The following is a 25,414-nucleotide window of genomic DNA, read 5'->3' as shown; positions in this document are numbered from 1 at the left end:
ATTTTTTTTTCGAAAGTCTATATTTTCAGGGTTGTTTAAAGATTTTGAAAAATTTGTTCCTATAAATTCAGGGCAGTTCCATGAACTTCAATAAAATTAATGGAACTTCAGTGACAATCTTGGATCGGCGTAAATTATTTGAATTTAGATTTTTAGGTAAAATTTACCTTTGAGAAGTTCTGATAATTTCAGGGAAGTCCATTGAACTCCAAAGAAGATAAGATAACATCACAAAAAATTAAAGAGCTTCACAGAAGTTCCGAGAATTCCGGAAAAATTACGGGAGCTACAGATAAGTTTCGAGTATTCTAGAAAAATAACAGGAACGTCATAGAAGGTTAGGAAAATCCAGTGTGCCGTTTAATTTAATCTTATTATTCTCAGACGGATCAACTCTGGGAGAAAGGGAATGCAGAAATATGATGACCTGAGTGTTCACCAGGTTTATACGGATCTTCCAGCTGTTGAAATAATCAGACAGGACATCCAGGCCTCTCTGAAGTTTGGCGGTCAGAGCTTCGATGATCCTAGATGATGGATGTGTCATCTGCGAACAGGGACAACGATCCACCATCAGGGAGAGCCGGCATATCGGAGGTAAACAGGTTGAACAAGATGAGTCCATGGATGCTTCCTTGTGGAAAACCCGCACCGATGTTCAAGGCATTCGATGTGATTCCATTCAGAGAGATTCGGTATTTCCTGTCCGAGAGATAGATATGATCTTCACAAGGAAGATTGGAAGACCGTATCTCTGCAATGTGTAGACCAGGCCATCCTGCCAGACATTATAGAACAACGTCCAACAATGCCATGGCAGATGTTTTGGATACAGACTTGTTCCGTCTGAGAATGTTTGTCACCCGAGTCAGCTGGTGAACAGTCGAGCGACCTTTACGGAAGCCAAACTGTTCTTCGAGCAATAAGTTGTGTTCATCGGCAGATGCTAGGAGCCGGTGGTAGACTGCCCTTTCGAACAGCTTAGATAACCCCAAGAGAAGGCTGATGGGTCGATCACTTGAAGGAGAGGACGGATCTTTCCCAGGCTTCCGGATGGGGATGACTTTAGCTGACTTCCAGCACGAGGGGAGTAGCCAAGTCTAAGGCACTGACTAAAAATCAGTTACAGTTGGTTGAAGAATCTGGACAGATTCAGAATTTGGTCGAAACCTGGGGCCTTCATGGTTTTAGATGACCAGCAGTTCGTCAGCCGCAATCTCGGATTACACAGGGAAATTGTTGGGAATTTGCTGGAGGTTAGCTGCATTTTCAGCAACCTCAGTATCGTATGGACTTGTCATGTTCAGTCCGAGATTATGAGAGCTAGCGAAGTGTTGACCTATAGCATCAGCCTTCGCTTCAGAGGTTATCAGATTGGCGACTGAATCATTGAGTTGATTCAACGGTACAAATGGTGGAATGGGCCTTGGCTTATTTTTAAGGATTTTTGTTAGTTTCCAGAAGGGCTTTGCACAATCTGGGAGAGAGCGGGTGAATGATCTTTGTTAATCGATTACAATTGGTCTTCAAGTTAGGCAGACCAGAACGCTGGTACTTCTTACGCAATGGTGTTACGGAGCCTAATGAGATCTTTGGTAGGGCTGTCAAGATTCAGAGTGTTATTCACCTGTCTGGATACTGGCACGTGTTGTTCCCTGGCCAGGGATATTGCCTCCTCGATAGATTGAAGACACCGGTCAACGTCTTCGGACATCGTAGTCGATGGTTGTGTCGACGCAGTGTCGATGGTTGTGTCGACGCAGGGAAGCTTCGAATCGGTTCACCAAGGAACCAACCTCGGCCACCACCCGATACTCAACCGGGTGGGAGTGTCCGGACTCAAGATGTTGTACTGCGGTTCCTGGATTTTGCGCCTGTTTGGCGTTCAGGTCGCCAGCGATGATGAATTTTTCCCGCCGTCGTGTTAGCTTGACAATATCTCTTCGCAGGTCTGCTGCCGACCCATACCTGATGTTGACTTGTTTGGGGCAGCATGCCGCAACGATGGTGGTGGGGTCGACAGGAGTAGGAACTTCCACCCCTACGACTTCGACCATCTTCAGCTGGAAGCTCGGCAGCAGCCGACAGACCCCTCCTCCCCCGGAGCTGGTTCGATCTAGCCTCACAAGCCGGAAATCGGTGATGATGGATATATCGAGGAATTCAACGAACTCTATGCTCTTGCTCCTGAGCGAGCAAGCGTTCCAATTGGCAATTTTGATGGCTGCACGGTCCATACTTATTGATGAGGGATATGGCAGAATGAAGCTGTTCTGTTAGAATTCTGCAGGTGCGCTGGATCATGATGACTTCCGTCACGAGTGTAGCAAATTACGCCGTTGTAAGCAGAGTGTCTGCATTCTCGATCGTTGATGAAGGAAGAGTCCCTTCATGCTGCCACAATAGCTCCGGAGGTGGCTTCGGGATGCAGCGGTTGCCGCATATGACTGACGACTTGAGTTTACCGGAGTGTTATGCACCGCAGTTGTTTGCGTTTCATGCCCGAGCCTTCTTCCGACCTGGTTGGTTTTGCGTGGAGGCCCTTTTGCGGATATCCATGAATTCCGCACGTTTTGGACAAGACTTGCTGGTAGCCCGATGAGCTGCACTACAATTGGCGCATTGTGGATCGGCGTCCTCCATGCTCTCGCATGCTTCGGGTGCATGTTATTTGCCACAATCGTTGCAACGATGAGCCACGGGCAGTTTGAACATTAGATAACGTTACGGTGGCGAGGTTAATTACGTTCTCAACTAACTAAGATGTGGAAAAGGGCCCGAATGCACGGAAGGTCATTTAGACACGTTGAGTTTCGCTCGAGGTGGATCAAATACAGCTGGTCACAGTACTTACGGGAGCTGTCGTGCCAGATTAATTTTGAAGACTTGGTTCGACTTCAGACCGTTCACCTTCAGTTCCTCCGACAGCGGCTTCCATGTCGGGCAGACCTTGCCGGACCACCTTGAGCGCCTCGATATCGTTGGAGAAATACTGTTCAACGGCCTTGTAGTGTTTCTTTGCTGGAACCGTAAGCTTGATACCTTGATGGTGCACTTCAATCCCTTCCCAATGTAGAACTCAATGCTCTCCCGAAGCCCGGACGAAGACTGGAAATACTTTCTCCTTCTTTTCAATTACCAGCTCTTCGTCATTTCCTAGAATGGCGCACCGGTTGTTCGAAAGCAACTTTTTTGATGATGACTGAGCGTTGGTGGTTTCCTGTCGGGGACGCTTCCCGGACGAGCCTGCAACCGCATCATCACGCAGCGGCTTTCCCGTGCTGGGATCGAACGATGTTTTGCTTAACACCGCGAAAAATAAAGCACGAACATTATCACAACGGACTAGCACAAAAACACTTGAGAAAGAGAGAGAGAGAACGAAACCGGACCGCACTGCTTGACGGTTAAGCAGAGATGCTCCAGCTATTTGCTATTGTATGCACATTGTATATTTGTTCATCGGATGAATTTACGTTAGTGTTTTGGTATCTGTAGTTGAAGTCCGTGTTGGGGATTTGCTATGGGCTAAGTCAATCGACATTCCAAAGTAATGGCATGCAAACAAGTTCGATAGATTTAGCAATAGATTACTATTTATAGCCACGGTGCTTTCCATTCATTTTGGCAAAAAAAAAATGCTTTATGAAATTATGGAATAATCAGATATTATGATAATATTTTGTTTGGGAAAGCAACAAGAAAAGATTGTGAAGTTTGTGCTTGACACATAATAGCTGCCAATTTTGCTACATGAGAGTCGCAATAAGCGATTTTGCCATTTATCTCACCCACTCTTCGCTCATTGTGACTCTGCCAAAGCTAAATTTGCAGGTTGTATGTGTTAAACACAAACTTTACAACCTTTTCTTGTTAATTACACATACAAAATATCATCAGAATATCTTACTATTCCATAATTCCATAAAACATTTTTTTAGCCAAAATGAATGGAAGGCACCCTGTTTATAACCAAAAACAATGTTAACGCCAAACAAATCTTACATCAAATCTGATTCAAATGACAGATTAAAATTGTAAATCCATCCATAATTGGATAAGTTATTAGCATTTAAAGTCTGACCTCTTTTCGTTACATTTCCCTGGAATGGCAGCCTTCTCGAAAGTAGTAGTACAACGTCGAAAAAAAATGGGCAGAACAGTAAATCTGAGTAGCCAGACGGTGCTAGTGTGCATATTGATGACTTCTGTTCTCCTTTAAATTGAAATTATCCCAAGATAGAAGATCGCTGTTAATATCGGCTTAGATCAACGGACAGAACAATTCAATTCAAAATTCACCCATTAGACTGAGCTAGTGTTCAACTTGATATTTTGAACTTTGATTTAAAACTTTAATTAGTGTAATCGGGGTATTGACTATATAGTAAGCTGCATGGAAGAAGAATTTCGCAGTTCAAAATCGCCGAAACACCTACCTGTAGTGACTTTGTTTGATCGGTGACGTGATGATAGTGATACGGGTCTGCTGGAGATCTCAGTGGCACACACTCCATACCAGGGTGCGAACCCAGTGTGCACAAGTCACTCTGAAATGGAGAGAAGGGAATAAACAAGACTCAAGTTAGAACCTTCCGCAGACTGCCTAATGGTAAGTAAAATAATTATAAGGTAGCGACATCAGTTCCCTTCAAGGACAGATCGGAACAAATGAAATGACTCATTCCACGCCGCGAATCGATCTTATCTCGGCTGCACAAAGACTTATGTTTGCTTACTCGACTGAAACGGTTTCCTCCTCCATTATGCGCGCTAATGCAAACAATCTCCCGCAAAAGTAAACAATGCCTTCCTGTACCAGCAGCGGCGCGGCGGCTCGTCCGAGATTAGGGCAAAGAGCCGTTTTCCCCAACAAGAACAACAACAACAACCGGATTGGAAGATGCAACTTGTGCAATTTGAATCTGGCCCTGGCGGCCTTGTTTCGGCTCCGCTCCGCAAAATGATGCGTTCCGTTTCTGACGGTATTAAGTGGATCGTTCGGAGTGATTGTTATGACGAATGACGATGACGATGGAGGTCGGATCTTTGCTGTGTATGCAGAAATAAATATGTGTCAGGGGGAAGTACAATTGAGTGGAAAATTGGATCGCCTGGATATTGGCGATCTAGATTGTGCACCGTTTGGTCCCGTCGTTTCCAATGATTCGATCAGAAGTGGGTTTTAGATGTGTAGTCTATTTGAGGGTGAGATGGTGAGATTAGAAATACGTACAAATATGTAAACAAGGGGATGACACATTCGCTATAAAATTAGTTCGGTCAGTTCTACCTTTAAGCGGTAGATGGCGAGGTTGTGCCTGTCTGTTAGCATTTGTATAGGAAGCTGTCCGCGGTAGCAATCTGTCTAGGAATTCTGATCGACACGCGCGTACGGCGGCTACCTATTTCTTACATGCAACAATGGAATCATTTGAAAGCACATCCCATTCCCTCGGGCTTTTGAATGCTTCATCTACTGTTAAGAGTCAGAAACCGCTTGTTTCGGTTTGTTTATTTTGCTTAAGCACTTTGTAGAACCCACCGTCGTCGTCGCCGCCACTGGCAACCAGTGGCATTTTGCTCAGCTGTCAAATCACGCCATCTATATGGGCAGCGCTTGCGGACTTGTGTGGGGCGGCGATGTTTGACAGCTGCAAAAATGATGCAATTCGTATGTCAGAGGGAGCGCGGGAAGGTGAAAAAAATGGGTAGCTGTAAATGGAGGAAACATTTCAATTCTTCCATTGAATTACCCCAAGTGGAACTCTTTCTTGTGCACGTGCCCAAAGCCTTTTATGCTTTAGGACCGAGGGGGGGGGGGGGGGGGGAACAGGGGAGTGACATAATCTTCTATGCCTTCTCGACGACGACGACAAAGTCGCTCTCGCGCGTTGCTAATGGAAAAGAAAGTTTTGCACAATTTTTATATGAAGCGCTACAGTTTTTGTTTTGCCTCCGTCGCTTTCTGTCGCAATTGTTGTCTTTTTCTATACGTCGCATTACTTTGTTTTGTCAATTGACACAAAACCCCCGGCACAGAGCCACAATCTGTCAGGCTCTCTTCTTGCTGGCCATTTACGGCTGTGGTTAGATGAATCGACATTGTTTCACTTTTTATCCACATGGCCTACTGCCCGAGGGCCCAATGAAAGGGAAAGGAGGAAGAACCCGAATGTAGTGACGTCACCGGCCGAGTCCGATCCATTCCGGCTGTCAAAGCGAAAACAAAAAATGTTTCCCATCAAGATTTTCCTGCCCCCGGATCGATTGGCAATCGAACTGATTTTAATCCACACCACCCGATCCGCTCGGAACCCACGCTCGCTTCTCTATTTTATGGAACTTCCCGCTTCGATCAACCTATCTACTCTCTCATAAATGGTAGAAAATTTCACTTTTTCCTCGGAGCTGGTTCGTTTAGTATGCTTTTAGCTGGAAACATATTGTTTTAATCAGATTAGCCGTCATTGGCGGTGGACTGCCGGAGGTGGTTTGCTGTCATCGGCGACGACGACGGTAAAGTCCATTACGTGGTGGATCGATTAGTCGGCGCGGTTCAGCTGCCAGAGGTCCGGACCGGACCTCCGGAACTGAATAACCGCGGCTAATAAATTAATCGATCCGGTGCACGATTTGGAAATTTGCATCGGTAAGGCGATTTTACAAAAAAAAAAAACAATTTGACGTTTATCTGATACGTTATTTCAAAGCTACCCAAATTTGGATAGAATTCACCCAGATCGGTCAAAACTGAACCTACCCAAAAATGGGTAAACTGTGTTGGGAGTGACAAGTTGACAAATGAACAAAGTCGATCGGATTCATGTTGATATTGTCCATTTCAAGCTGAACATTGCATAAGGTCCAAAGTAACATCAATCGATTCTCTTCGTCGACTTTCTCTTTCGTTAATAACTTGAGCACATAACCGTTTCTTGCTGTGTTTATCGTATTAGATGCTAGATAAAAGCTTCTTTTATCGATCTGTGTGCTGAAAATAGCTAAGATTATCATTCCATGGCCGTGGGGATACAAAGAGAAAGTCGACAAAGATAATCTTTAAATGTTACTTAGGACCTAATGCAATGTTTAGCTTGATTTCTATCTATTGAATTCTCCCAGAGGTTTCCTTCGTCTTACTCTGGAAAATTGTCCATAAGTTTTCTCTGGAGATTTTTTCCAATTTCTATTGACAAGTTTTCCGAGTCGGAACTACTTCTGACTTCCCCTGGAAATGGCTACTCCTGGACATTTTATCCGATTTCTGAAGCCTTGCTGGCTTCCTCTGGATGTGTCATCCGATGTTTTCCAAAAGTTTCTCAATATTTCTTTTGGAAGTTCCCCGAGTCTTTTTCCAACTCTTCTTAGAACTTTCTTCAAACTTTCTCCAGAAGAGCTTCATTCGTTACTCTCTGGAAGTTTTGTCGGCTTCCTTCGGACATTCCTTAGAAATTCATTCCGACTAAATTTTCCGTTCTTAATCCAAAAGTTTTAATTTTCGCCTTCAAACACGAAAAAACTTAAAAACTAGCTAAAGCAGTAATTACCGATGTTTCAAAACAATTGATACTGATAAAATGATCCAAAAATGATATAGTTACAAATTCTTAGATTTGAGTTGATTTAAAATCCTGCATCACGTTCTAAATTGTGATCCAAATATTGCATGATTTCAATCGGGTTTCGTCTTGATCCATTTGCTTTTGAGGTGCAGCCAACATTGCCAGAGATGTGACCATTTTTCAGTGCTCTGGGGCCTCCTAGTGGCAGTCGAAACGAAGCATTTTTTGTATGAACGCTTGTATGAAAAAGTCTGTAGTTTCGACTTCCAAAATGCGGCCCATTATCACCTTACACTTCGTCACGCACGCATACGACGGGCATACCAGACGTTTCAATCGCAGATTCCGACAAATGTTCCCACAGGTTCTCGACAAGGCGCTCCCGACGATGGTTCCAGAAGCAGATTCCAGAGTTGCCCAACGAAGAACGTTTCCGATGGAGATCTGACAAAAATACTAATCGATGATTCCGGATGTTCTTTACGAAGATTCCAAGTGTTCTCGATGTAGGCTCCAGAAGTTCCCGGCGGATATTCCAAACGTTCCCGTCGAAGATTCTGCAGATGATTTCAGACGACCCCAACGCAGATTCTAAACATTCTCGACGGAGCCAAAGATGATTCTAGAAGTTCCTGAAGATGACTTCAGACGCTTCAGATGGACACTGCAGGCGTTACGGGGATTTCACATGTTTTTGACAGAGATACCAGCCGTTGTCAAAGATGATTTCAGGCGTTTCTGATGCGACGGAGGTTCCAAACGTGTCGGAAGATGATTCCTAACGTTTCTGAAGATTACTCCAGACATTTACGGTGGAGGTTTCAAATATTCCCGGCGATGATTTCACACGTTCCAGACGGATTCCACACGTTTTCGACGGATTATTACAGACGTTCCCGACTTGGATTCCAATAATTACTGATTCTAGATGAAGTCCCAGACGTTCCCGAAGTATAATCAGATGCTTCAGGCAGATAGTCCAGACTTCCCCATCGAAAATTCCACACGTTTTCGATGGAGATTCCAACCGCAACCAAAAATGAATCAAGACTTTCCTGGTACGAGATTCCAGACGTTCCCGAAGACGATTTAAACCGGTCTCGACGGAGGTTTCAGGCGTTGAAAAATGATCCCAAAAGTTCCCAAAGATGATTGCAGACGCTCCAGACGTTCCCGACGGAGATTTCACGCTTTCACTGAAGATGATTCCAGCTGTTCCTGACGTGAGATGCCAGACGATTCCAAGGTATAATCCAGACGTTCCCAAAGATGATTACAAACGTTCTGGACGGATGTTCCAAACGATCCCAAAGATGATTCCAGCCATTCCTGATGCGAGATTCCAGACGGTTGCAACGAATGATCCAGTCGTAGCCAAAAAGAGATATTTTCACATCCTCCAGACAGAGACTTCAGACGCTCCCAGCGTAGATTCCACACTGACGCGAAATTCCTAACGTTCCCAAAGCCGATTCTCGACGTTCTGGATGGAGGTTCCAGGCTTTATCAAAGATGATTTCAGATGTTCCCGACTTGGATTCCACACGTTCTTGACTTATATTCAAAACGCTTCAGCCTGAAGTTCTACACGTTCCCGAAGATGATTCCAGATCAGAATTGTTAATGACGTTCTGATTTAACGTTTTCGATGGGAATTTGTAATGCAAACGTTAGCGTTTCTTGATATTCTGGACGGAGATTCCAGGCTTTATCAAAGATGATTTTAGACGTTGCCGAAGATGATTGCAGATGTTCCCGACTTGAATTCCAACCGAATAATCCAGACGTTCCCGAAGATGACTCCAGACGTTCTGGACGGAGGTTCCAAACGATCCCAAAGATGATTCCAGCCATTCCTGACGCAAGATTCCAGGCGTTTGCAACGAATGATCCAGTCGTACCCAAAAAGAGATATTTTCACATCCTCCAGACAGAGATTCCAGACATTCCCAGAGGAGATTCCACACTGACGCGAAATTCCCTACGTTTCCAAAGAAGGTTCCAAACGATCCCAAAGAAGATTCTCGACATTCTGGACGGAGATTCCAGGCTTTATCAAAGATGATTTCAGCCGTTGCCGAAGATGATTCCAGCCGTTGCTGACGTGCGATTCCAGATGTTTCCAACGAATAATCCAGACGTTCCCAAAGATGATTCAAGACGTTCTGTACGGAGGCTTCAGACGATCCCAAAGATGATTCCAGCCATTCCAGACGTTTCCTACGAATGATCCAATCGTACCCAGAAATGATTCGCGCCGCTCTCGAAGATGTTTTCAGACCCTGCAAGCAGAGACTCTAGACGCTCCCAGCGTAGATTCCACACTGACGCGAAATTCCAGACGTTTCCAACGAAGGTTCCAAACGTTCTCAAAGACAATTTTCGACATTCTGGACGGAGATTCCAGGCTTTATCAAAGATGATTTTAGACGTTGCCGAAGATGATTCCAGATGTTCCCGACATGGATTCCAGCCGTTGCTGACGTCTGATTCCAAATGTTTCCAACGAATAATCCGGACGTTCCCAAAGATGATTCCAACGGATAATCCAAACGATCCCAAAGATGATTCCAGACGTTATGGACAGAGGTTTCAGATGATCCAAAAGATGATTCCAGTCATTTCTGACGCGAGATTCCAGTCGTTTCCAAAAATGATTCGCGCCGCTCTCGTAGATGGCTTCAGACCCTTCAAGCAGAGACTCCAGACGCTCCCAGCGTAGATTGCACACTGACGCGAAGTTCCAGACGTTTCCAACGAAGGTTCCAAACGTTCCCAAAGACAATTTTCGACATTCTGGACGGAGATTCCAGGCTTTATCAAAGATGATTTTAGACGTTGCCGAAGATGATTCCAGATGTTCCCGACATGGATTCCAGCCGTTGCTGACGTCTGATTCCAAATGTTTCCAACGAATAATCCGGACGTTCCCAAAGATGATTCCAACGGATAATCCAAACGATCCCAAAGATGATTCCAGACGTTATGGACAGAGGTTTCAGATGATCCAAAAGATGATTCCAGTCATTTCTGACGCGAGATTCCAGTCGTTTCCAAAAATGATTCGCGCCGCTCTCGTAGATGGCTTCAGACCCTTCAAGCAGAGACTCCAGACGCTCCCAGCGTAGATTCCACACTGACGCGAAATTCCAGACGTTTCCAACGAAGGTTCCAAACGTTCCCAAAGACAATTTTCGACATTCTGGACGGAGATTCCAGGCTTTATCAAAGATGATTTTAGACGTTGCCGAAGATGATTCCAGATGTTCCCGACATGGATTCCAGCCGTTGCTGACGTCTGATTCCAAATGTTTCCAACGAATAATCCGGACGTTCCCAAAGATGATTCCAACGGATAATCCAAACGATCCCAAAGATGATTCCAGACGTTATGGACAGAGGTTTCAGATGATCCAAAAGATGATTCCAGTCATTTCTGACGCGAGATTCCAGTCGTTTCCAAAAATGATTCGCGCCGCTCTCGTAGATGGCTTCAGACCCTTCAAGCAGAGACTCCAGACGCTCCCAGCGTAGATTGCACACTGACGCGAAGTTCCAGACGTTTCCAACGAAGGTTCCAAACGATCCCAAAGACGATTCTCGACGTTCTCGATGGAGGTTCCAGCCTTTATCAAAGATGATCTCAGATGTTCCCGATTTGGATTCAAAACGCTTCAGCCCGAAGTTCTACACGTTCCCAACGATGATTCCAGATCAGGGTTGTTAATGACGTTCTGTTTTAACGTTTTCAATGGGAATTTGCAATGCAAACGTTAACGCAATTAACAATCCTGTTCCAGACGATCCAGATGGAGATTCGGCACGATTTCGATGGTTGATGTTGATGAGACGTTCCCAACGGAGTTTCCAGGCGTTCCCGAAGGCGATTCCAAACGTTTTCTACGGAGGTTCCAACGTCAACGAAAACTGCACACGTTTTCGAAGATTCCAACCGTTTGCCAAAGATAATTCCAGACGATCCTGACGCGAGATACCTAACGGAGATTCCAGACGTTCCCGAAGGCGATTCCACAGATTTTCAATGGAGATGATCCAAAACTTTCCTGACGCGAGATTCCACACATTCCCAACGTTTGGTCCAGTCTGGATGAGTCGGAATCTTCAATCTGTCTAAGGCCTGGTTTTCCTTTGCTGAACATACAAATCGTCTGGATTCTATGCCTACATGTCACCCAGGAAGGTCATAAAGAGTTTTCATGTTTTGGACCGGGCGGTGGCGGCGATTTGATTTTTCTTAAAATTACTCCTTACAGAAAAGATCAGGGAAGTTAAGAGAACAGCATTTGATTTCATGCCCCTTGGAAGTAGTTCGGGGAGCTTCGTAAAAGATCAGGGAAGAACTTCGTAGATCAGGTATATTTGTAAACGCTTCAGAGAACATCGAAGCACTTCAGTGAACTTTGTAGAAGTGATAGGAATTTTGTTGAAAGTTCAGTGAATTTGGCAAAAGTTTAGGGAACTTCTTTAAGCTTTGTGGAAATTCTGAAAAAAATTGAGAAATTTAGTGAAATTGATTGAAGATCAGGGATTTTTCTTGACTGAAGTTCAAACAACTTCAAGGACTTCGTAGAAAATCCTAGATAATCGTAAAAAATCCGAGAACTTCGTAGAGCTTAAGAGAAATTCGTAAAAATTCAGAAAATTCCGTAGAAGTGAGAAATTTGAACAAGTTTCGGGAACTTCGTAGAAGTCAAGGGAACATTGTTGAATTTCAGGGATCCTCATAAATTCTCAGGGACCTTCAACGAGTATACGTAGGAACTCAGCGAACTTCGTACAAGTGCAGCAAACTTTGTAGGGGCGAATTACGCAGCAATACAAGGAACTGCGTAAGACTTCAAAGAAGTGCAGGTATTTTGTAAAAGTTCAGAGAATTTTGTAGAGGATCAAACCATTTTGTAATTTTTTAGATGTTCAAGGAACGTTGTAGAAGTCACAGAATATTATTACAGATATTTTCTCTAGACGGCAAGATGATCAAGAAATATTCAAAAGATCTCCAGCTAATCAATTAAGTTCTGTAGATATTTTTTCAAGACATTATTTGCATTGCTCATAATCAACATCATGTCTCTAAGATCTGTCAAGAACCTCTGCAATCGTTGTTGAAAATGTATGGAATCCCCGTCTGGAATAACTCCGTCAGTAGTACGGGTGATGAACAACATCCGAAGTAACAAGGCTGTATCCAAGTCCACAGCCATGACCTTGCTAGCAGTCGAAAAGGGGTTTGACAATTTCTGGCATGACGGACTTATATACACGATTTGTAACTTCAATTTACCATTGCATTTGGTCAAAATTACCCGTAACTACCTTCAGCAAAGGTCGTTCAAGGTATCGTTCAATGGTTGTCTCTCAGACAAATTTTCCATCCCGGCAGGCATTCCGCAAGGCAGTTTGTTGGGCCCCTTGCTCTACAGCTTGTATACTTCCGAAATTCCTCCCCTCGGAGACGGTTGCGTGTTCTTCCTGTTCGCAGATGAATACAAACAAACTACAAAGATGCCTTGACACCTTTGCTGACTATGCAAAGACTCCGGAAAATCAAAATCAATGCCTCCAAAACCCAAACTATCATGTTCCTGCACAGGCAATCGCCCAAACTGATACCGGCACCTTCTTGCACTGTAGTCATGGACGGCACAAGGGTTGAGTGGTCTGCTGAAGTTACGTACCTTGGAATGGTATTCGATGAGAAGCTCCTGTTCCGCTCGCATATTGTAGAGAAGACGTTAGTTAAGTGTTCAAGCTAAGTTAGGTGTTTGTGTCCGCTGATTTGTCGCAGATCCCGCCTCTCTAGGGTTAACAAACTGGCTGTCTGCAATCAAATTATAGCACCTGCAATTTTCTACGCTGCACCGGTGTGGGAATCAAGTGCTCAAACTCACAGGAATAAAGAACGTCTGGCAGGCATTCCCTAAATCGAACGTCTGGCAGTCCTGGCGAATACGTATGGGATCTCCGTCGGGAACGTCTGGAATCTTTTTCGGGAGCGTATGTAATCATATTCTGGATCGTCTAAAATCTAAGTCAGGAACGTCTGAATCTTAGTTGAATCGGTTGTCGCGCGGAAACTTTGGAAAAGATGTCGTGTTCCCAAACCGGAATGCCAGCTACACTTCTTTGAATACATCAATGCGGTGTGGTATTCCGCATTTTGGTCTAAAACATTGGAATAAATTACTAAGTTCCACGGATCTCTTGCTGAGCCCTGAGGACTTTCAACGGGAAGTTCTCCCAAAAAACAATTTCGGTTTTATAAGGGTTCTGTAGACCATGATTTAGTCTTGTAGCATACTTTAAAACCTCCATAAAACTTGCAATGTTGCTTGGGCTGGGATCTTCCAACGGGAAGATCTGGGGACACCCAAGGGGAATTTCTGGAGAAATCCACCAGAAAGTTCAGGGATTATAGCATTACACAAGCCTAAATCATGGTCTACAGAATTCTCATAAAACTAAAATTGTTACCTGGGAATGGAACGAACATAAAATCCTCAAAATGTCCTTGAAACTCTCGGAACTCTCGGATGGCTCTCGCAAATTTCTTAAAGTTTTCTGGACCTTTTTTTCGGAATATCTGTAAAGTTCTTGCATTTTTTTTAAATAATCGAAAGCTCCTGAAACTCTCAAAAAACTTCCTGAAGTTTTTGGAATTTCCCTAAAATTCTGAATTTTTTTTTTCGATGTTCATGGAACTGTCCTGAAGTTTTTCCTGACATTCGAAGTTTACACTACTTCCCTTAAAACCTTTAAACTCAATTGAAGTTTTGGCAACCTGTGTTAAAATATTGCAATTTTCCTCAATTTATTGGAACAGTTCTTGACATTTTCCTGGAATCTATGGAACTGGCCGGAAACTATCGGAGCCTAATATAAATGATCTGAAAACTTCCCCGTGGTTCTGGGCGTTCTTGAAGTTCTCAGAACTACCCTTAAGATATCGGAACTTCTTTAAATTCTTGGAATTCACGTTGGCAGCTCCTGGAATCTCCGTTGAAGTCGTCTTAAACATCCTCTGTCGTGAACTTCTGAAACCTCCGCCGGCAACGGCTAGGATCTTCTCAAAATCGTCTGAAACCTCCCATCGGGAACGTCTGAAACCTTGGCAGCTTCTGGAATCTCCGTTGATGTTGTTTAGAACCTCCTCTGTCGTCAATGTTTGGAACCTCCGTCTGGTATCTTCTCAAAATCGTGTGGAACCTGGAGCCTTCGTTGGCAGCTTCTGGAATGAAGGAAATGAAGTCGTCTGAAACCTCCTCTGTCGTTAATGCCTGGATCCTTCGTCGGCAACGTCTGGAATCTCTTCAAAATCGTCTGGAACCTTCGTTGGCAGCTTCTGGAATCTCCGTTGAAGTCGTCTAGAACCTCCTCATTCAGGAACTTCTATAAATTCCGTTGAAATCGTCTTGAAACTCCTCCGTTGGGAACCTTTGAAACCTTTGTAGGGAACGTCAGGAACCTTCGAGAGTTTCTGGACACATCCACCGGGAAGATTGTAGGATTTTAATTTTTTTTTTTGTTCTAAGATCTTCTGACGGAATGTTTAAGGAAGGTCAACGGGAAAAGCTGAGGACACCCAAAAAGAAGTTCTGTAGAATTCCAGCGGGAAGTTCAGAACCCTCTCATCGAGACTTTTTGCGAACACCCACCGGGAAGATTATAGGTTTTTTTAAAATATGTGTTCCAAGATCTTCTACAGGAAAGTTTTGTGAAATTTCGGCGGAATGTTTAAGGATCTTCCAAAGGATGAACGTTCACCGGGAAATTTTGGGATCGTCAAGTTGGAAGTTCTTGAAACTTTCAATGGAATGTTCTGGGGGCATTCAAGGGGACGTTCTGGGGATAACCGACTGCAAGGGATTGGGACTATAAATGAAGAGTTCTGGGAGCTTCCAGCGGTAAGTTTATCGGGAAGTTCTGGGAGCTTTTAACGATAATCTTTGGGTATTGTCAACTGATGTTTCTAAGAACTTCCCAGGGAACGTTTAAGGGGAAACCATAGTGAAGATCTTAAACATTCAATGAGAAGGACTGGAGGTTTTCAATGAGAAGTTCTGATGATTTCTGGTGACTTTCAACTAGATATTGTGGAACCGTTCAACGAAAATTTTTACGAACTTCCAATGGGAAGATTATGAAAGTTTAGGGATCTTCAAACTGGTGACCGTCCACCGATAATTTTCGGGAACATCCACGAGAAAGTCCTTGGGAGCTACAGACGACAATATCCGGAGGCATTCAAGAGTAGTTTTCGAGACATCCAGCGACAATGGAAAGTTCAGAAGAATTCTAAAAGCTAGTTCTGAAGACTTTCCACGGGAAGTACAGGGATGTTCACATGGAAAGTTCAAACGACTTTCAACGAGAGGTTCTGGGATCATTGAACGAAATTGAAGTTCTGGACACGTACATCGAGAAAATCTGGGATGATAAAGGGATTCTCAATAATAAGTTCTGAGATCTTCAAAAGGAATATTCTGTGAAATTATAACGGGACGTTCAGGGACCTTTAAGCGGGTGATCGGCCACCGGGATTTTTCGGGAACATCCAGGAGGAAGCTCTTACAACTTCAAACGGAAAGTTAATAATGTGTATTAATTTATTTGATATGGCTCAATCGAATTAACGTTACAGAGCCGAGCATTCTTGTTCACTATACAAAACATCTTAAAACTATAGTCAAAAGGTACAACACAATAAATACTTTATCTTCCGCTATCCAATAAGCATCCTCCATCAGAACGAGAGCCGCTTCCAGTCGTTTCATTGTATGGCAGTATTGCCAACGTGGGGCAGAGCGCTTCCATTGCAGCAATGGATGGCAAAACATGGTCAGGACTCACACACTCATCACTAAACGGTTGCTTTCCAAAGTCGACGACGCATCGACCGAAAGAACTGCTGATGAAGAACAATGAGGAGGACCACACAATGGTTGCTGCCGAGTAAACAGACGATTGCGTGACACACATTGAGAGTGGTCTGCTTCTGTCGATAGCCGAGTGAACACTCAACTTCTAAAAGGAAGTTCTGTTGATTGTCCACGGGAAGTACCAGGGATATTCAAATATGCGAATATCAACAGAAAGTTCCGAAATTCTTGAAATAACAATATTATGGTCTTTTGGAAGCTCTATGAACAGTCTTGAATAGTATAACTTTATAAACCACCGGAGCTTCGCTGTGCGGGAAACGAACTGGTACATCGAGACACTTGGAGAATTTTTCAAACTCCGGAAACATCCAGTGTTCCAAAAAGAACTCTTGTAAAATCCCGAAGCCCTGAAGCATCCGCAGATGACTGATATAGCTCTAGAAATACCGATAATTTTGGGAGTGTCGCATGTTCCGAGTGTTTCTCCGAAGCGTCGGAATTTCCTTGAGTTTCTGAAAGTTCTGTTCCGGAACTACTCACAACTCCACGACAGTTGACAAAGTATTAAGAGTTCTTGAAATTCCAGGAGCTTCAAAAACCTCTAAAGTTTTGTAGAAGTTTCTGGAGATCCGAGACCTCTTGGAGTACTGGGTTCTTTACTCCAAATTTAGTCTGCATCGTTTTCCCTAGAAGTTCCCTGACCATATATTGTAGGAAACAAACTGATACATCGAGACACTTGGAGAACTTGTGAAACTCCGGAAACCTCCAGTGTTCCCAAAAAAAACTCTTGTAAAATCCCGAAGCCCTTGAAGCATCCGCAGATGACTGATATAGCTCTAGAAATACCTATAATTTTGAGAGTGCCGCATATTCTGAGTGTTTCCCCGAAGCGTCGGAATTTCCTGAAGTTTTTGAAAGTTCTACTCCGGAACTACTTGCAACTCCACGAGAGTTGACAAAGTATTAAAAGTTCTTGAAATTCCAGGAGCTTCAAAAACCTTTAAAGTTTTGCAGAAGTTTCTGGAGATCCGAGACCTCTCGGAGTACTGGGTATCTTTACTCCAAATTTAGTCCTTTCCCCTAGAGGTTCACTGACAATATCTTACAGAGAAGGTTATCCATATCGCTTGGAAACCGGACTTTTGATCCAAGGCCCGGAGAGCCTAGTGTCATATACCATTTCACTCAGCTTGACGAGATCGGACAATTTCTGTGTGCGTGCGTAACAAAATAAATAACGGTATGTTTCTTGGCAACTACTGAACCAAATTGAACGCAACAATCTCCAAATGAAAGGTATCAAGGTCCCATAGAAAACCAATTGAATAGTTTTGGAATCGGTCATCTGGTTCCGGAGATATGGCCAAAGCATGTTCCAAAAAAAAACATGGATTTTGGGAAATAAGTCGTGTTTCTCGGCAGCCACTGAACCGAATAAGACGCCGCAACAACCGCCAAATGAAAGGTTTTATAGTCCCATAGAACGATATTGAAAAGTTTTGGAATCGGTCATCTGGTTCCGGAGATATGGCCGGATTAAGTTCCAACATACACGGATTTTGGGATCTAAGTCATGTTTATCGGCAACCACTGAACCGAATTGAATGCAAGAACCGCCAAATGAAAAGTTGTGTAGCCCCATAAAAGAATATAGTATAGTTTTGGAATCGGTCAACCGGTTCCGGAGATATGACCGGAACATGTTCCAAAAAACATGGATTTTGGAAAATTAGTCCTGTTACTCGACAACCACTGAACCGAATTAAACGCATCAACCGCCAAATGAAAAATATCATGGTCTCATCTAACGCAATTGAATAATTTTGGAATCGGTCATCCAGTTCCGGATTAAGTTTAAAAAACACGAATTTTAGGAACTAAGTCATCTTTCTCGGCAACCACTGAACTGAGTTGGACGCAACAACCGACAAATGAAAGGTTTTATAGTCCCTTAGAACTGAACCGAATTGGATGCAATGAACACAAAATAACAGGAACTATCGTCCCATAGAACACTATAGAATAATTTTGGAATCGGTCAACTGGTTCCGGAGATATGGCCGGAAAATGTTCCAGGGAAAGTGGAGGTTTCCTAATTAGAGCCAAAGCCTTCATGCGACACCTCAAATCACATGAGAATTCAACACCAAGTTCATTGATGGTCATACCGAGTTCCCAAATTGGTCACATACGGAGATGTTCCGGGTACCCCCGGGGGAAGTGACCAGTTTCCGACTTGACCAAACCGCATCATGCGACACTTCAAATCACATGAGAATTCAAAACCACGTTCATCGATAGCCATATCTAGTGCCCATGGTCACATTGGGACATTTTCCGGGAACTCCCGGGAAAGTAGCCAGTTGCTGACTAGAACTAGGATGTGGCACAAACTTTGTTATTTAGTAAGAAGGATCAGATCCCACCTTTTAGGTTTTTCCCTGGAAGTTCCTTTGCCTCAGAAGTTTTCTAAAATTAGCTTGGTACTTTCGCTAACTGAATGCCTTGTTTGTACTGAAGTAGCCTGAACTTCCTTTGGAAGTTTTCCGCACATCATCGAGGTTTCCTGAGGCTCTCATGAAGTCTACGGGAAATTACCGGAACTTAACAGGGACATCTCCCAGACCACATTTGATATTTTTTAAAACTTCTCATGGCAGATTTTCTGAGCTTGTCCACAAAATTGCATGAGCTTATGTTGTCCCTGCAATTCCGAGCCCATCACGAGTTGGTTGCATTCATCCATTTTTGTCCATCAATTCAATCCCGCTATCCAGCTCGCTGTCGTCGCCCAGTCGTGTCGCAATCAACGTGGCTTACCGTGTGCCGATCTCTGAAATTGACACTAATCAGATGTGACAGACTGCTGCGGGAGGGTATTTCTAATCTGCCACAACGACCACGTCAAACGGCAAACGGCAGCCAGATATTCCCATCGAATTGAACACGACAACGGCGGCGGCGGCGACGACGGCAGTACGGCAAACGTGAGTTTGATATTGGACGCTTCAGCACTTTGGATGACTGGATGACTGATGACGACGGCGGCAAGCCTTTCATTGAGTTACATGCATGTACCCTGGTCGGTTGTTCGGTCGTTGCAATCATTAGAGGGAGATATATCTCATTAGCTGCGGATTTTCACCGGTGGTGGCGCTCAGCCGAGTGGGAAGTGAAGCCGTTTCTTCAAGTTTTTTTTTTAATTTAGAAAATCCTTTCCCCTTTTGCAGACTAATGGGAGCCATAGATCTTACGCCCTGGCTTCCTCCTACGAGATCATTTTTCTAAAAAAAGTGAATTTCCATTTCTTATCAAGCTTACGATATTGGTGGATCACGACTTCCTCGGGAACTGGGGTGATTTATTGGCTCCCATAAAAATGGAAACAAGCGGCACAAGAAATCAATTAACGAACTTTGATTAATTTCGCCTTGGCGAAATCTCTCCCTGGGGCCGGGAAACAAAGCGTCATAGTTCAAGGAAGCCCGAAATGAGCTCAGCTCAATCCAATCAACGAGTGAGGCAGCAGTAGGTAGTAGCAGTACCAGAGCGTGTCGGAAAAACTAACTGCCAGCAATTGGAGTGTGCAGCACCAGCAGTTGCAGTTGCAGTTGCAAATTTTCATGTCTAGCCTCCGGGTTGCTGCTGCTGCTGCTCTAGGGGAAAAGCTGACTGAGAGAATAATCAGATAATTATTTAAATTAGATCTGTCTACAGTCGAGCTGAGTCAAGCTAAGCTGCCACCGAATGTGCGGTGTGTTGGAGTTGCTGATGACGACGGTTGTGGTGAGTTGCGAGTTTGCATTCAAATTGTAATTACCATCGGATCGGATCGGAAGCTACCTGTAAGCGATTAATGGCCGGGAATGGCACACGACCTCGATAAAATGTATCGCTCTGCGATGTTCTGCTGTAATTGAAGTGTGTTCAGCGGTGGAAAACTTCCTGATTGTGTGAGTGAGTGTGTGTTTGATTGCTTGTTATGAAGTGTCGGCAGCTTGTCAACTTTTATCTTTCGGTTTGCGGTTGATCGATAAATGCGTTAACATCGTTTCTAGTGGAGCGGGTGGCATAATGACCGCAATTTTGGGGTTCCAAATCCGATGGAATGCACCTCGAATTACTGTTTCGATGGTTTTATGATTGGTCATTATAGCCAAATATGGTCATTATTTTTTTTTTCTATAAGTCATCTTGGATTGAGATCCATCATCACTTTATGACAGGAATTTTTGTCATTAAGCTTAATAAAATTTCAAAATGTACCCCATAAAAAAACAGGTAGATGTGTCAATATTTAAATGCAAATGGTCAATAAAAAATGTCAAAGTACCATAAATAAGAAAAATTGCACCAGTATTTTTTTTTTATATTCTCCATAAATTCAGATCAATAAGAAACATAAGATGTTTCGTGAACAAGTTAAGAATTGTTCCCTAAAAATACTTAAATGTTCCATAAAAAATATGAAATGCATCAATAAAAGAGATGCAATCTCGCGAACATTTGAAAAGGGCCTATCATACTTTGAAAACAAAACTTGTAATGCCCCTTTCATTTAAAGTTAGACTATTCGAACAGGGATTTGGGATTTTCATGATCGTAACCTCATAGACTGCTGTTTAAAATCTTGCTTGAGATAGTTCAAATTTATAGAATTTTTACCTTACTTTTTGTACGTACACTAATTTACACTCAAACCCAATTTTACGCGATTATCATTTTTTTTTTCGATGTTGCCCTCATGAAAGATGAGTAAAGCAAAGCCCATAGTCCCGTTTCTATCGTCATATTACACATGTTGCAATAAATTTGGATGTAATTTAAGATTACTAGATCAAAAATCGCATCAAACAGAATTGAAATTACTAGCAAAATTAATCTCTACTAGCTCGAAACAAATTATTTTATTTATTTTATTTATTTGACGTATTCTTTGAATAATTTTATATATTTGATTTATTTGATTTATTTGATTCATTTGATTCATTTGATTTATTTGATTAATATGATTTATTTGCTTAATGTGATTTATTTTACTTATTAGATTTTTACGATTTATTTGGTATATTTGAATTATTTGCTTTGACTATATATTTAGTATTACTTCTGCGTGAAGTCAACGAAGATGCTAATCTCAAATAACAGACTAAAGTGGTAATTTTATACGATAGATGAGGAGGAGATGATAGTTCCGTTAGAAAGATCGGTAGAACTGGTTCAAACACATCCCTCTCCAAAGGGGGAGTTTGGTAAAGAGAGATGATAAAACCGATTTGTACCTTCCTAAAAGTTGTCCTAGCTTGCTGTCTACTCTCTATATGCAATTTTCATACTGCCGTACTCCAAACGGAACTATCAATTCTATACTTTCACCTCCTCCTCATCTATCGTATAAAATTACCACTTTAGTCTGTTATTTGAAATTAGCATCTTCAACTATGATTTGTTTGATTTTTTGATCTATTTGAATTTATTTCATTTATTTGATTTAAATGGTGTATTTCATTACATTTATATGATTTGAATGATTCATTTGATTTATGTGATTTGTTTGATTTACTTGATTTATTTGATTTCTATGGTGATTTTGATTCATATGCTTGGATTGATTTGATTGATTTATATAATTTGTATGATTTTTTATTTATTTTTATTTATTAGATTCATTTAATTTATTTGATTAAGTGGATTTATTTGATTCTTGTTTTCTGTTTATATATTTGATATTTTATACTTATTTGGTTTGCTTGATTTTTTCGATTTATTTGATTTATTTTAGGGAATGGATTTGTTTTATTTGTTTGATTTAATTGATTTATTGAATTTGTATGATTTATTTGATTAATTTGATTTATTGAATGGTTTGATTATTTATATGTATTTTATTAATTTGGTTTATTTGAGCTTTACGATTTTTTTTATTGATTTTCTTATTTATTTTATTCATACGATTTGTTTGATTTATTTGATTTATTTGGTGATTTTGATTTGTTTGATTGTTTTGATTTATTAGACTTATTTCATTGATTTGATGTGGTGAATTTTTATGATGTTTGTTTTTTTTTGTTTAGTTGATATATTTTATTTGTTTAGTTTATTTGATTACTTCGATTAATTTTATATATTTGATTTATTGCATTTGTTTGATTTTTTATGTATTTGATTTATATGGTTTTTTTGATTTATTTGATTAATTGGGTTTAATGTTCATGATTTGGTTAATTTATTTGATTAATGTGATGTATTCGATTTATATGATTTGTTGATTACTTGACTGGTTTGATTATTTGATATGTTTGATTAATTTGATTTATTTGGTGTTTTAGGATTTGATTTTTTTTGTCCTTGATTTGTTTTCCGTCATTCTTGTTTTCCGTACTGAGTACCAATGCTCCTACACCTGGATATTATCTAACAACCCATGAACTCATGGCCGGCGACCAACGGTTTAACTTTTGGAAGGATCAGAGTGATCAGAGATCTTATGCCTCAGAAAATCCTGGGATTGAACACATGCCTTTTGAGGTGAGAGGCAAACACGCTTGATTTATTTGTTTGATTTATTTGATTTATATGATTAATTTAATTAATTTGATTTATAATATTTGTTTGATTTATTTTATTTATTTCGTTTATTCGATTTGTTTGATTTATTCGATTTGTTTGATTTATATGATTTATTTGATTTTTTTGATTTATTTGATACAATTGATTTATAATATTTGTTTGATTTATTTTATTTATTTCGTTTATTCGATTTGTTTGATTTATTCGATTTATTTGATTTATTTGATTTATTTGATTCATTTGATTGATTCGATTTCTTTGATTTATTTGATTTTTTCGATTTATTTGATCTTTTCATTTATTTTATTAGTTTGATTTATTTGATTCATTCGATTTATTTGATTAAATTAGTTTATAGTATTTGTTTGATTTATTTGATGAAGGCATTTGATTTAAATGATTTGTTGGATTAATTTGATTTATTTGATTTATTTCATTGATTAAATTTTTTGATTTATTTGATTTATTTGATTTATTAGCTTTATTTGATTTATTCGATTTATTTGATTTATTTGAAATATTTGATTTATTTGATTTATTTGATTTTTTAATTTGATTTATTTGATTTATTCGATTTATTTGATTTATTTATGTGATTTGTTTGATTTATTCGTTTTTTTATTTATTTGATTTAATTGATTCATTTGATTCATTTGATTTATTTGATTCATTTGATTTATTTAATTTATTTGATTTATTTGATTTATTTGATTTATTTGATTGATATGAACTATTCGATTTTCTTGTTTATTTGATTTATTTGATTTATTTGATATATATGATATATTTGATTTATTTGATTTATTCGATTTATTTGATTTACTTGATTTATTTGACTCATTTGATTTATTTGATGTATTTGATTTATTTGATTTATTTGATTTATTTGATGTATTTGATTTATTTGATTTATTTGATTAATTTGATTAATTTGATTAATTTGATTAATTTGATTTATTTGATGTATTTGATTTATTTGATTTATTTGATTTATTTAATTTATTTGATTTATTGATTTATATGATTTATTTGATTTATTTGATCTATTAAATTCATTTGATTTATTTGCTTTTTTCGATTGATTCGATTTATTTAATTCATTTGATTGATTTGATATATTTGATTTATTTGATTGATTTGATTTTTTTGATTTATTTGATTTATTTGATTGATATGAACTATTCGATTTTTTTGATTCATTTGATTGATTTGATTTATTTGATATTTTTAATTTAATTAATTTTATTCGATTTTTTTGATTTATTTGATTCATTTGATTGATTTGATTGATTTGATTGATTTGATTTATTTGATATATTTGATATATATGATATATTTGATATATATGATATATTTGATTTATTTGATTAATTTGATTGTTTGATTTCTTTGATTTATTCGATTTATTTGATTTACTTGATTTATTTGATTTATTTAATTTATTTGATTTATTTGATTTATTTGATTTACTTGAATTATTGGATTTATTTGATTTATTTTATTTATTCGATTTATTTGATTTATTTGATTAATTTGATTAATTTGATTTATTTGATTTTTTTGACTTATTTGATTTATTTGATTTATTTGATTTATTTGATTTATTTGATTTATTTGATTTATTTGATTTATTTGATTTATTTGATTTATTTGATTTATTTGGTTAATTTGATTTATTTGATTTATTTGATTTATTTGATTTATTTGATTTATTTGATTTATTTGATTTATTAGATAGATTTGATTTTTTTGATTTTTTTGACTTATTTGAATTTATTTGATTTATTTGACTTATTTGATTTATATTTAGAGATGAACTAGCCTAAGGCTAAAAATCTCTTTAATAAAGAATTAAAAAAAAAACATTTGATATATACGATTTATTTGATTTATACGATTTATTTGATTTATTTGATTTATTTGATTTATTTGATTTATTTGATTTATTTGATTTATTTGATTCATTTGATTGATATGAACTATTCGATTTTTTGATTTATTTGATTTATTTGATTTATTTGATTTATTTGATTTATATCATTGATTTGATTTATTTGATTTATTTGATTTACTAGATTTATTTTATTGATTTGATTTATTTCCTGAAATTTTTGGAACTAATGTGAACTGCAGTAGTTTGAAATTTGTTAAATATCATCTAAATAACTAGTTTTGTTATTCCAGATATCATTTGGTTTGCAGTCGTTATCGTATTACTAACTTAGTTATCAACCTTGACTAACTTTGGTTATCAGTTGTAATCAGGAAAAACATACTATTTGGCTACGAAGAATGCAACGTTTGTTCAAAACTCACGTGGTACGAAAAAAAATATGCTTTACATCGCTAATTAGCTTTCAGTTATTAGCGCAA

General features: G+C 39.7%; 1 protein-coding gene across 3 annotated transcripts in view; it reads right to left on the bottom strand.

The window, feature by feature from the left end:
• The window catches only part of LOC135700024 (serine-rich adhesin for platelets-like), a 456,905-nt gene that overhangs the window by 135,741 nt on the left and 295,750 nt on the right, over positions 1 to 25,414 (bottom strand). For all 3 annotated transcript variants that reach the window (XM_065220400.1, XM_065220401.1, XM_065220402.1), the window contains one exon: positions 4,440 to 4,550. In XM_065220400.1, coding sequence (XP_065076472.1) covers positions 4,440 to 4,550 — 111 coding nt within the window. The remainder of the gene's footprint in view (positions 1 to 4,439; positions 4,551 to 25,414) is intronic.

This window comes from Ochlerotatus camptorhynchus, unplaced genomic scaffold (genome assembly GCF_037179485.1).
Source record: "Ochlerotatus camptorhynchus isolate MF236.1 unplaced genomic scaffold, CSIRO-AGI_Acam_v1.1 ptg000125l, whole genome shotgun sequence".
Taxonomy (NCBI): domain Eukaryota; kingdom Metazoa; phylum Arthropoda; class Insecta; order Diptera; family Culicidae; genus Ochlerotatus; species Ochlerotatus camptorhynchus.
The sequence above is the reverse complement of the archived record's forward strand: the minus strand, read 5'-3'. Positions and strand labels throughout refer to the sequence as shown.